Raw genomic sequence first — 13,496 nt, forward strand, 5'->3', positions numbered from 1 at the left:
AGAACTATGTTACCATAAAAAAAAAGAAAAGAAATCTGTAAGCAGCTATGGAAGGATTTCCATATACTATTAAATGCAAAAACAGTAAGGTATAGGATATGCTTCCATTTACGTTAAAAAAAAAAGTGATGAAATTTTGCTTTCAAAAGCATTTTATATAATGTATATAAGAAGTGATAAGAAACTAATATTTGGTTGTCTTTAAAGGAAAAAACTGAGTAGCTAAAGCACAGCTAGAAGACTTTTTTTTTTTTGCCACTTTACAGAAAATTTAAAACATACATAAAAGTAAAGAGAAAAATATAATGAATTTCCATGTACCCAGAACTCAGCTTCAACAATTATCAGTATGTGGCAAATCCTGCTTTATCTATTGCCCCTCCTCTATCTTCCCTCATCCTCCACCACGGGATTATTTTAAGCAAGTCCCAGCTATCATTTCATCTGCAAACACTTCTATACAGTACAATATTCCTGGAAGATAAGTACTTTCTCTAAAAAAAAATAACTCAATATCACTCATACTTTAAAAAAAATTAACAATAATTTCCTAGTATCATCAAATATCTACCTATTCCTCCAGAAGGGAGACTTTTCTACTATATACTCTTGTAAAGTTCTTATACTTATGTACATATTACCTATTCTGAAACCTAAATAAATAAATCTTAAAGTAAAAGAAAAGTAAAACCCATCTACCTTCAGGTGGGACCCACACACAGTAATCTGGGTCATCTTCTGGATATTTGGAGGAAAGTATCAGTGGAACCTGCAAAGAAAAGATGTTATTTTATTCAAAAGAATTTTAAGTCTAAGAACTATTGTCCTTATCTTTGTTAACAAACAAAAATTGAGAGAACAGTTTCCACTAATGAACTTGACATAAGTAACCAAAAATGGGGGATCACTCTCTGAATCTTTATTTTTTTTTTTTCCATAAAGCTTCAACAAGCTTATTGTCAGCCAGTGAGAGTGGCATTTTTTTCTAAAAGAGGCAGTCAATGCAGGTCAGAGTTCTAACCCCAGAGAGGAAAATTTGACATCTGCCTTTTGATCCAGGTGCAAAAAAGTTTACAAAGCAGCCTAACTGTTACCCTTTGAAGGGCCTGTGTGAAAGACTTGTTAGCTGGCATCTGGGAACTTGGATTTCAGAAGAGTTCCCACTACCCTACCTGACAAGAGTGGCCCACTGAGCCAAAACTATAAAAACAATGTGGTTTATGCCGAACACCTGCTTTCCTTCTAGGACAATGGAATTTGGGTAGATGCCAGGCAGGATTACTATGTGATCAGTCCCCAATACCAGTCCTGGGGACTGAGTCTCTAATGAGCTTCTCCGGTTTCACAAGTTGTCACCTATTGTGAAGGGAACTAAGCACAGCCTATGTGGCTGCTGGAAAAGGACCCTTAGAAGTTTGTACCTGGTTCCCAAGGACCCTTAGAAGTTTGTACCTGGTTCCCAAACTTCACTCCACGTGCCTTTTCCCTTTGCTGGCCGTGCTCAGTATTCATGTGAATGATGACACCACAGCTGTAAATTCCATCACATGCTGGGCCTCTTGTGAAACTACCCAGCCTGAGGGTGGACTTCCTGACACAACCTAGCAATTCCACTTCTGGGAACTTACATTATCCTAACACAATTATACGGAGAAGGCAATGGCACCCCACTCCAGTATTCTCGCCTGGAAAATCCCATGGACGGAGGAGCCTGGTAGGCTCCAGTACATGGGGTCGCTAAGAGTCCGGAATGACTGAGCGACTTCACTTTCACTTTTCACTTTCATGCACTGGAGAAGGAAATGGCAACCCACTCCAGTATTCTTGCCTGGAGAATCCCAGGGACAGGGGAGCCTAGTGGGCTGCCGTCTATGGGGTCGCACAGAGTCAGACACGACTGAAGTGACTTAGCAGCAGCAACACAATTATATATACACTAAGGTTATTCACTGTAACACTGTTATAATAAAAGACTAGAAAGAACCCAAGTGTCCATTGGTAGGAAACTGGTTCAACAGAGTACACCCACACAGTAGGAGGGCTTCCCTGATCGCTCAGTTGGTAAAGAATCCATCCCCAGTGCGGGAGACCCTGGTTCAATTCCTGGGTCGGCAAAATCCCCTGGAGAATGGATAGGCTACCCACTCCAGTGTTCTCGGGTTTCCCTTGTGGCTCAGCTGGTAAAGAATCCACCTGTAATGCGGGAGATCTGGGTTTGATCCCTGGGTTGGGAAGATCCCTTGGAGAAGGGAAATGCTTTCCACTCCAGTATTCTGGCCTGCAGAATTCCATGGACAGTCCACAGGGTTGCAAAGAGTTGGACATGACTGAGCAACTTTTATTTCACTTCACTTCACATGGTAGGAAGCTCTCACTGCACTGATATATTAATACAAAGATTTCCACCACAGGTTAAAAAAATAAAAATTCAAAAATAAAAGAGCCCAGATTTCTAGAAGAAAGAGTAGTAGACATCTGGGAATTCTGCTAAGACAGCCCCTGGATTCATTCTTCTGGATATGGTTCATGACAAAGGGATTCATTTTTACTTTCAGAAGTGAAGATTATGACTAAAATACTTACTTTGCCTGGACCAGGAGCTTTCTTTTTCTTGAATTCATCTCTGCTTTTCTCATTCTCATTCTTTGATGCTAATTTATGAAAAAGAAAAAAAAAAAAGAGGCTATGGCTATTTCAGAAAAATAAAAAAGAAAAATTCCTCCTTAAACAGTATTATAATTATTGAAGAAAACATCACAATCTAATTCTCAAAAACTCTGACTACCATAAAGACTATATAAAGACAGAACTGTCCCTTCATTAATAACCTTAGTTTTCAAATCCTAAGCTTGAATTTAATCACAGCTTTTGAAAAGGTAAAGGAAAATGGAGTGACTTTACTATTTTACAATTTAATCATTATAGTTAAAAGCAGAAAAAAAAAAAAAAACCAGTCCTTTTAATAGGCCAATCTTTCAACCAATTTAAGAATGTTGGAATTACCCTCATGATAGGCACATACTCAACTCTGCAAGAGGTAAAATTGTAGAGGGTTTTGCAGAGCCAGAGGAAAACAAAGGTATTAGGGTGCTTTGTGGGTTGGGGGGGAACCCCAGGAGGCAGAGGAGGAAAAGAAGGACAAATGAGATGGCACCAAACAGACACCTCTCATATATTCCAACTCTGTCCATGGCCCTGGCAGCAGCATCGACCCCAGGTCTGCGCCCCGCAGCTCAGCTCCCACCCCATCTCTGACACCGGTTGGCTGCCGGTGTGAGGAGCAGCGGAGGAGTCACTGTTCCACTTGCCTGAGGGCTCCTCACACGATGCAGCTGCTTCACTAATCTCTTGGTAATCTTTATTCTGTTCCACTTGGCTGAGTTGAGACATGTTTTCTATAAAATGCAGAACCAAAGCATACTGTATTAACTTAATTTGCGGTGGGGACCCAAGAAAACAAAAGCAAGAAAAGCTAAGTACATACATAATCATCCAGTTTTCCTATCATTAGCTTCAATAAGCTTAATTAGGTTTTCAATAAACGTGCCTCCAGATGTCTAACAGAGAACCACCAATTTTCTACTTCAAAAACTGGCCATCTCTGAAGCAAAACTTTTTAGCAATACTTAATGAAAGCCTGAAAAAAGGACCTATTCCTTAACCAAAAATTCTACTTCAAGGAATATATTCAAAGAAAATAATCAAAGATGAGCACCAAGATTTATTACATACAAGCATGTTTATAATAGCAAAAATTAATAAAAATATACATGCATAATAATAGTTAATTAAATGAATTATGGCACATTCATGTGATGGGCCACTTTGCCCCTTATTAAAACCACACTTAAAAGAATATTTTTTTAAGACACAGAAAAAAATAGATTATAAAATAGCGTGTACAATATGATCCCAATGTTGTTTTATAAGTAAATTAATAAATAAATGAATGCCTGGAGTAACCCCTAATCAGGTGCATTTACTAATGTATCTTATAAACCAAAACTTTTAATCGGCTATTTTTAGACACACACATTTGCTTTTGGGCCCTTAAACAAACAAATAAAAAAATACAATACTTACTGCTCCCCTATAATGCTGCTTATGTATCATCCTTACAATGAATGAATCAAAGACTAGATGCTAAAAAAAGTATGTATACCTGCCTTTTTTGAAAAGGTCAAGCATGGTGCCAATAACAAAGGAAAATGCAAAAACAAAAGATTTACTTCTCATAGATGAGGAAACAGTAACTTTTCTGTGCCTAAAACAGCTGAAAGTAACTTAAAAATACCAGGCAGGCCTGGTGTTTTCACATGGACATGCCTGGTTTTGGAAGTCCATATGCACACATTTCCACACATGCTTACTGCCAATGTTTTTTGTTTTCCCTAATGTTCCCTTTTTTCTCTGCAGTCTTAATCTTGCAAAGCAGTTCAACAAACCTGCAGGAAAATAACCCCTGCAGTTGACAAGGATTAAGGGCCTACTAAAAAGATAATAATATCTAGGGGTGGCAGATTCCTCTTTTCTTCTTTGGACTTTTATGTATGATCCAAAGTTTCTAAAATGAACATATATGCCTTTTATAAGCAGAAGAAATACTTAATATTTAAAAACCAATCAATTTCCTCTTTTACATTTTTCATTAGCGCTTTGCTGAGGTAGGTGAAAACTACATGTCAGGTTCTCGGCCAGGTACTGTGGCAAAAAGATGAATGAGGTATGATGTTTCCTGAGAAGTACAAGCTGCAGATACAATTATATTTAGCCTCTGCGGGGGAAAAATGACTAAGGGAAGGCTTTCCCTGAGACCACCTGGTCAGGCCCCGTCATCCACCCTGTTCCACCAGCCTCCGGTCACAGAGTGGCAGCAGCTCAGGACTGCTCCACAGCCGTTGAGGTTTCAGAGTCCACAGCTTTCAACTTTCAGTAACTCTGGAACACACTGGAAATACTCGCCCATATTTTGCAGTGAGAATAAATAATAACTGGCAATCAAAGAAAGACCAGGAAGGTATGTTACAGTCAGCTGTATCACATTATCACAAAGTGTCACAAAGTCAAAATGCATAAGCAAGGACTGGCTTTGCTTTTTCAAACCTATGCGTGATGAATGCAAATGCCCACTGCACAGCATAGGAAGGAGAGAGAAGACACTACCATGGTTTGTTTCTTTAGAACATGTGAAGTCTGTGGGAGGACTCGTCTCCTGCGCTGCTTCTTCCGGCTCTGTCTCCTGCTGCAGCCTACTGCTTCCAGCCTCCGTTTTCTTCTTTTCATGCTCCTCCTTTTCTTTCTCCTCTTCCTCTTCCTCCTCCTCTTCCTCCTCCTCTACTTCAGGCTCATCCTTCATTCTCATTAGAGTTGGAGGGAGTTCTGGACGCTTGGGGGGTAACTTCTATGAGGGGACAAAAAAAAATCCATGAACAAGTAGCTTTACAGTATGACCAGGATGGAACTCAGGTCTCCTGCATTAGCAGGGGATCCTCTACCATCTGAGCCAGCAGGGAAGGTCTCATAAAGTGATGGAAGGATTAAATGAAGGAAGAAAAATCATATGGCAGAACCAGGTGTATAGATTATGTTATTAACAAGTGTTAGCTGAGTGTGAATATTATAACATCTATCCACCAGGAAAAAAAAACCCCAAAAAACCACAGGAGACTCTTTCTTAAATGCAACATTGATCACAAATTAATAAACTGGTATTCTAATTCACAAATCGGTTACATGCAAATTGGCATGAATCAATTCATCAATTCTTTTTTCTTTTCAGCTGGGCAGCACGTAGGATATTAGATTCCAACCGGGGATTGAACCCACACCCCCTGCATTGGAAGCACAGAGTCTTAACCACTGGACCACCAGGAAGTCCTGATTCATCAATTCTTGATAACCCTAGGCTGAAGAGAAAAATCCAAGAACCACATCCTGGAAAAGATGTGATCGTAACAAGTCCACAGCCTCTTTTCACACTACTGTGCAATGAGTCATTGAGTTTTGAAAAGAAAGGAAAAAAATTCGCTCAGGATAACTCAAGAGCTAAAAGTTTAAGACCTTGACCTACAACTTACCCCTACTGTTCCCGTTTTTAATTTGAATTTGCTTCCTCCTTTCATGGCACCAAAGAGAGGCAATGTGAGCTTTTTAGCTTTGTTTTCTCCATCTGTAGCCTGACTTTCAATTCTAGGAAGAAAAAATAATTATTTATATATATATATATCTCTCACAGTGAGGCTAAGGTTTTATCTAAAAATACCACGAGAAAGAAACTTTTGGCAAAACAAAACTTTCCATAAAGTAAACACTTACGCATACACCAATGAAGAGGGATTCAGGCCAGCAGAGTTTGAATGGACAACACTGACACAGAGCTATTAAGGGTCAGATGAAGCTGCTACCGCAGTCTAGTAATTTACAAGGTGCTTAATTTACAACATGCTATCTGACTTCACATTCATAAAATGATACATACAGTACACAGGTCAGTGGCAAAGGACACTGACCTGGGTACTGCCGGTATGTTACTTATTCATAACATGCCAGTACACATAGACATGACCCATTCCCACTAAGTGGCAGGAAATGGATCCATGGTGTAAAGCCCTATTTTCCACCAACCTCGGAAAAGGACTCAATACCTTACTTACCTGGAGGCCACACTTATCATAACCACACACAACAGCTCTGAGCACAGAAGTTAAAAAAAAAAAAAAAAAAAAAGTATGTGTATGGGGAGGGGAGGCAGGATATCCTGACAAAGACTTAATGACAGACCCCACAGCTAGTGAGCTGTCAATGTTCTCATTGGCTGAATATAGTTTTAAAAGCTAAGCACCTGAGGGTAAAGCTAAGGAAGAGCAAAAAGAAGAGATTGTAAAAATTAGAAAAGATGCAAGGAGAAAAAGAAAGCAAAACAAAAAGGACAGCAGTTGAGCTGACAAGACACTCAGAGAGTAGGCAGAAGTGACAGGGACAAGATAGCATGAGGAGACAGAAGGAAGAAAGCCCTATGCTTTCTTTGCATGACGAGAGGACAACCCTGCATTCTGGAACATAAGGACAGCACTGGCACTCTTGATTCACAGGGACCCATACAAGAAACTGATTACTCTGCTCGACTGAAGCCCCAGTTTCAATCCTGCCTTCTTTTACCTAGTCTTCCCCTCTCAGAGGTGCTCTCCCACTTTCTCTACTGAGACAGACCCATTGCACTGATAAGGCCACCGGAGGAAATCCTGCCTGCCTGCCCTTAAAGATGCTTTGTCAAATATCCCTCATATCCCCTCCCCACAAGTGTCAGGAAGCACAGGAAAGCAAAGGCAAGAGCACACAGATATTTCTCAGCTCCATTAAATAGCCTGGCTGGCCTGGAGGACACGCAAAGACTCCCAAAGGAGATGAAAGTAGAAGATGGGATCACAATCAAGAGTTGCTGTGGGTGGAGGAGGAATGGAATTAGGTAGGAAGTTTAGAAGTTCAACCCTCAAGTGAGAAGAGGAGGGAGAAAATACACAGCATCTGAAGGCCAGATGCTTTCTAAAGCAGTTTTTTCTTACTTTACTTTCTAAAGTAAGAAAGGGAGGAGAAACTGAAGACACATAGACAGCAGGAGGGGAGGTTCTGGAGGAAGCTGATGTTTTGTCTTCTAGCTTGGACTACTTCACAGAGCTGACTTAGCAGATTAAAGGATTACAGAATTGGAATTGAAACTCACTGTTAATTTGTTTGCTCTGGACTATGGTTCCTGAGTTTTTACCTTTGCTCCACAAAAACAATTCCACAAATAGCTGCTAAGTATATCAGTGACAGTAAAAATTATGACAAGATGACAATACATATATGCCAGCACATTGTTAACTGCTTTTCAGTTAATCTTTGTAACATCATTTCTTCTAATTTACAGACGAGGAAAGTAAAGATCAAAGAAGTTATACAACTTGCTTTAAAATTCCCAAAAAGTATGTTGTAAAGCAATTATCCTCCAAATAAAAATGAATTTTAAAAAAAGAACATTTATGTACAATTTATGACCGACTGTCAAGCTAAACTACTGACAGACTCCAAATCTACTTTATAAACAAAATGATGCTTTATATATATTAAAAAAAAATTCCCAAAAAGTAATTGACAGAGTTGAGAATGAAACCTAGGAAGTCTAACTCTAGTGCTAATCTACCATCTATCAATAACATAATTCAAATATCATTTGTGTCCAATAATTCCCCTGAAACCAAAGTTAACGATAAAATCAACTTCAGGAGATTGTGCTTTTTCCCCCACTTTAAAGGAACAGATTCCACTTTTAAAAAGTATTTAAATATACTAAAGAGTTATCAATTTGTTCTTGAGAATGACAGATACAGGCATTAAAATGACAATCTGTACTCATATCTTTTCATCTGTGGTTTTAAAATCATAGATAAGAATGGTAATACACTGTAGTGCCTGTATTTCTCTTATTTTAAGTATAGTAATTGTATTTCTCTTTTTATACAGTTAAGAGTTATTTGTATTTCTTTTTCAGTGGGCTTTCAGTTGATACCCTTTGCCCATTTGTCTCTTTGGTGGATAGGTCCTTATATATTAGGGAAATTAGCCTTTTGTGCATGTTGTTTTTTAAAGAAGTTTCAGTTCGGTTCAGTCACTCAGTCGTGTCCATCTCTTTGCGACCCCATGAACTGAAGCACGCCAGACCTCCCTGTCCATCACCAACTGCTGCAGTCTACCCAAACCCATGTCCATTGAGTTGGTGATGCCATCCAACCATCTCATCCTCTGTCGTCCCCTTCTCCTCCTGCCCTCAATCTTTCCCAGCATCAGGGTCTTTTCAAATGAGTCAGCTCTTCGCATGAGGTGGCCAAAGTACTGGAGTTTCAGCTTCAATATCAGTCCTTCCAATGAACACCCAGGACTGATCTCCTTTAGGATGGACTGGTTGGATCTCCTTGCAGTCCAAGGGACTCTCAAGAGTCTTCTCCAACACCACAGTTCAAAAGCATCAATTATTCGGTGCTCAGCTTTCTTTATAGTTCAACTCTCACATCCATACATGACCACTGGAAAAACCATAGCCTTGACTAGACGGACCTTTGTTGGCAAAGTAATGTCTCTGCTTTTTAAAGAAGTTTACTCTGCACTAAAAGATTAAGTAAAAATTTAGAGCCCTCCAATGAAATTGGAATCAATATAGTTTTCTTTAAAAATCTTGTAGCAGTTTATATTTCACAAATAAAATGTTTTTTTTTACCCATTTCAAAACCACTGCCTTTTGTGCTTTAAAGAGTTTCTTATAATCTATTTCTAGTCCAAAGTGATTAGCTATGAAACAAAGATATAATTCAGAATGGTATCTATGTAAACATGCTTATTTAAAATTTCAAGTATAACTAAGACTTACTTACTTTTTTAGTTCTGGAATCTCTGCTGGCTTTACAATCTTTATCAACCCTTTAAGTCTCTGCTGTTCTTTTCTCAGTTCAAAAGTTCTCAGGTGAAGTTTCTTCCGGGACACACCATCTAATGCACTCCCTGACTTCATTTCTGACATGAACGCATCTAAAGAGTCCTGAGACGGAGACTCTGACAGAGCTGTCCAAGAAAGGGATAATACGTGTTCAGAAAGACGGCTGAAAATATTTTAAAATTCGGCCCAAGTTTCCATAGAAAAGTCACTAACTTGAAGCTGGACAGAGAATGATACTGATATTAGGAATAAGGAAACTGGTTGTACCAGATCTTAGAATGTCACTTTGCCTCAATGGGCTTCATTCTCCTCATCTATTAAATAAAAAGGTTGAAACAAATAATTTATAATATTCTTTGTAGTTCTAAAATTCTATGTTGCTCCTTAGAAAGGCTCCATATCTGTTATATCTTACTAACCAATACAGCCTTAGTACCTAGCAAAGTGCACTACACACAGTAGACACTCAATAAATATTTGTTTAATGAGTCACTCCCTTACCTTTGCTGGAGGCTTTCAGTCTCTCAGAAATTTCAGAGAGTTCCTTTTCAGCATCATTTAACTTCGCAACCTATAACACCAAATTAACAGGGTTAGCATGTTTTGTATCTTTCAAAATATGGTAGCTTTCCTTTTCTTCTTCCTCTTATTTTCATTATTGTGACAAGTTTTAAGAGGATTAATTCAGAAGTGCATTTAAACCTGCTCCTCATGGAGTTAACATTTTTCATTTATTTAATTCTAATTGAAGTGATTTCTGAATTAAAGAACCAAGAATTAAATAGAAGCAATATACAAAACACAGACTTTATTTTATTCAAAAGAACCCAAAGCATTTGTTTTCACTGATGAATCAAAAAGCTAGACATTGAGTAATGTTTTAAACTCTGAATACTAATTAATATAGTGAAAATGCAGGCCATCTTATGATAATTTTATGAAGGAAAATTGTTTAAGACTATACGCACACCTCATTTTATGAAGCTTCACTTTACTTGCAACTTGCAGATATTGTAAATAAGAGATTTGTCACAACTCTGCATTGATAGAACAATGGTTAGCATTTTTTAGCAATAAAGTATTTTTAAAATATATACTATTTTTTTAGAGATAGTACTACTATACACTTAAGAGACTACGGTACAGTGTGAATATACCTTTTATATGCACCAAGAAACCAAAAAATTCATGTGACTCATATTATTACAATATTCATTTTATTGCAGTGGTCTGGAATTGAACCCACAATGTCTTTGAGGTGTGCCTATATTACCAGAACTATACTCCTCAAAAATTCCTTTCACAATTCTTGACTACCAAAAGCCAAGGTGAGTTGCACCTCAGAATGTCACAATTTGGAACTTTTTCCTTTTCTTTTTCCAAAGATCGTATCCAAAGATATGGTAAGATCATATCCAAAGAATGTTCATTAATGGATCATTGAACTGTGGTGTTGGAGAAGACTCTTGAGGGTCCCTTGGACTGCAAGGAGATCCAACCAGTCCATTCTGAAGGAGATAAGTCCTGGGTGTTCTTTGGAAGGAATGATGCTAAAGCTGAAACTCCAGTACTTCGGCCACCTCACGCAAAGACTTGACTCATTGGAAAAGACTCTGATGCTGGGAGGGATTGGGAGCAGGAGGAGAAGGGGACGACAGAGGATGAGATGGCTGGATGGCATCACTGACTCGATGGACGTGAGTCTGAGTGAACTCCGGGAGTTGGTGATGGACAGGGAGGCCTGGCGTGCTGCGATTCACGGGGTTGCAAAGAGTTGGACACGACTGAGCGACTGAACTGAACTGAACTGAACCCACCTAGAGGTAGATACAGTTTCTAGCAACAAGCCAAACTTTTTTCCAACTTGGATAAGACTAAATGGTTGTTTATTACCATCAAACTTACAGATCACAAAAATAATACTTCACTACCAGATTTCAATGCTAGTGCTTTAAAAATTAAAAAACAAACATGAATAATACATTATTTATAATACTACCACAGCTACTTCTATAACTAAAACTTGCCAGTGATTCGAAGGTCTCTGGCTTCTCATCAGCCTTCCCAGCCTTCTTCATTCGAATCAGACGTTTCTTTTCAACCAGGCCAGTCCGATCAAGAAATGTGTCGTCATCACTGTCATAAAAGTCTTCATCTTCCCAGTTCTTGGCTTTCCTTTTCCGAGATACTAGAGGTAGATAAAATAAACAATAAAATTTAAAAAATAAAATAAAAAGAAAGAAGGCAAGTAGGCAGGCAGCTTAAAATACCACCACCATTATTAAAAGAGAGGACTCAACAAGCTGCCAAAATACATATAAAAACAAAGGGCAGTATTCATGCTCAGAAAATCCCATGGACAGAGAAGCCTAGAGGGCTACAGTCCATGGCGGTCTCAAAAAATCCAACAAGACAGTGATTAAATGAGAAAACCTTGGAGACATTATTAAAAATGAGATGAACCAGACACAAAAGGGCACATATTGCATGATTCCACTTACACGAGGTACCTAAACTAGTCAAATTCAGAGAGACAAAGTGCAACACTGGTTACCTGGTGCTGGAGGGAGGAAGAATAGGAAGTTACTATTTAATGGGTACAAGGTTTCAGTATGAGATGAAGAAAAAGTTCTGCGATGGATAGTAGTGATGGTTATACAACATGAATGCATTTAATGCCACTGAACTGTATACATAAAAATGCCTACAAAGGTAAATTTTATGATATGTATGTTTTACCACAATAAAAAAGTTAAAACAAACAAAGGAAGAGCTAATTTATTTAATGAGCAAAAGCTCTCAAAAATCAATTAGTGAAAAAGGAAAAAAATAAATGAGGAAAGGGCCAATAATCCAAAAGAAAATCTTAAAAATAATCAAAGTAGTTCACAGAAAAGAAATACAAATGGCCAACATTTAAAAAGATGTCAAACTTTTTTTTAACAATTAAAAACACCAACTAAAATAATGAGATACCATTTCATATATATTAGACTCAAAGTGAAAGTCACTCAGTCGTGTCCAACTCTTCACGACCCCATGGAATTCTCCAGGCCACAACACTGGAGTGGGTAGCCTTTCCCTTCTCCAAGGGATCTTCCCAATCCAGGGACTGAACCCAGATCTCCCGCATTGCAGGTGGATTCTTTACCAGCTGAGCCACAAGGGAAGCATATATTAGACTGGAAAGAACATGAAAAGATTAATAATGTCTAAGGAAATGGCAACCCGCTCCAGTATTCCTGCCTGGAGAATACCATGGACAGAGGAGCCTGGTGGGCTACAGTCCATGGGGTCGCAAATAGTCAAACACAACTGAGCGACTAACACTTTCACTTTCACTTGGTAAGGATATGGGGAAACACTCTCAAACAGTTGGTGGGAAAGCACACTGACACAATGCTTTTGATGGTCAATCTTACAACATCCATCAACATTAAAGATGTAATTAATCCAGCAATTCTATTTGTAAGGAGAAGGACATGGCAACCCACTCCAGTACTCTTGCCTGGAAAATCCCATGGACGGAGGGGCCTGGTAGGCTACAGTCCATGGGGTCGCGAAGAGTCGGACACGACTGAGCAACTTCACTTTCATTTTTCACTTCACTTTTCACTTTCATGAACTGGAGCAGGAAATGGCAACCCACTCCAGTATTCTTGACTGGAAAATCCCAGGGATAGAGGACCCTGGTGGGCTGCCGTCTATGGGTCTATGGGGTTGCACAGAGTCCGACCTACTGAAGTGACTTAGCAGCAGCATACCATATTTACCAATGCAACACTGTAACAATGAAAATCTAGACAGTCCCTCAGCAGGGGACTATGGTAGCCATTATGTTTCTATCTATCCTATATCATTTAACTCTCCTGGGTGTGGTAAAAGTACCCTCTTTCTTTAGAAAATTCTTCTCCCATTCCACCTAGATTAGGTATAGACATGTGACCACAGCCAGATTCATGAGAATCTTTCCCCCAGAGTTATATTTAGATATAGGAGAAAAAGAGGCTCTCTTTCCAATGAGGTT

General features: G+C 38.8%; 1 protein-coding gene across 3 annotated transcripts in view; it reads right to left on the bottom strand.

Annotated features, from left to right (window-relative positions):
- LOC102404037 (solute carrier family 4 member 1 adaptor protein) overlaps positions 1-13,496 on the bottom strand; it is a 73,478-nt gene that overhangs the window by 49,757 nt on the left and 10,225 nt on the right. For all 3 annotated transcript variants that reach the window (XM_045162347.1, XM_045162345.1, XM_045162346.1), the window contains exons 6-13: positions 11,497-11,657; positions 9,971-10,040; positions 9,408-9,594; positions 6,078-6,189; positions 5,164-5,401; positions 3,309-3,395; positions 2,584-2,651; positions 700-769 (exon numbers count right to left, since the gene is read on the bottom strand). In XM_045162347.1, coding sequence (XP_045018282.1) covers positions 700-769; positions 2,584-2,651; positions 3,309-3,395; positions 5,164-5,401; positions 6,078-6,189; positions 9,408-9,594; positions 9,971-10,040; positions 11,497-11,657 — 993 coding nt within the window. The remainder of the gene's footprint in view (positions 1-699; positions 770-2,583; positions 2,652-3,308; positions 3,396-5,163; positions 5,402-6,077; positions 6,190-9,407; positions 9,595-9,970; positions 10,041-11,496; positions 11,658-13,496) is intronic.

This window comes from Bubalus bubalis, chromosome 12 (assembly GCF_019923935.1).
Source record: "Bubalus bubalis isolate 160015118507 breed Murrah chromosome 12, NDDB_SH_1, whole genome shotgun sequence".
Lineage (NCBI taxonomy): Eukaryota > Metazoa > Chordata > Mammalia > Artiodactyla > Bovidae > Bubalus > Bubalus bubalis.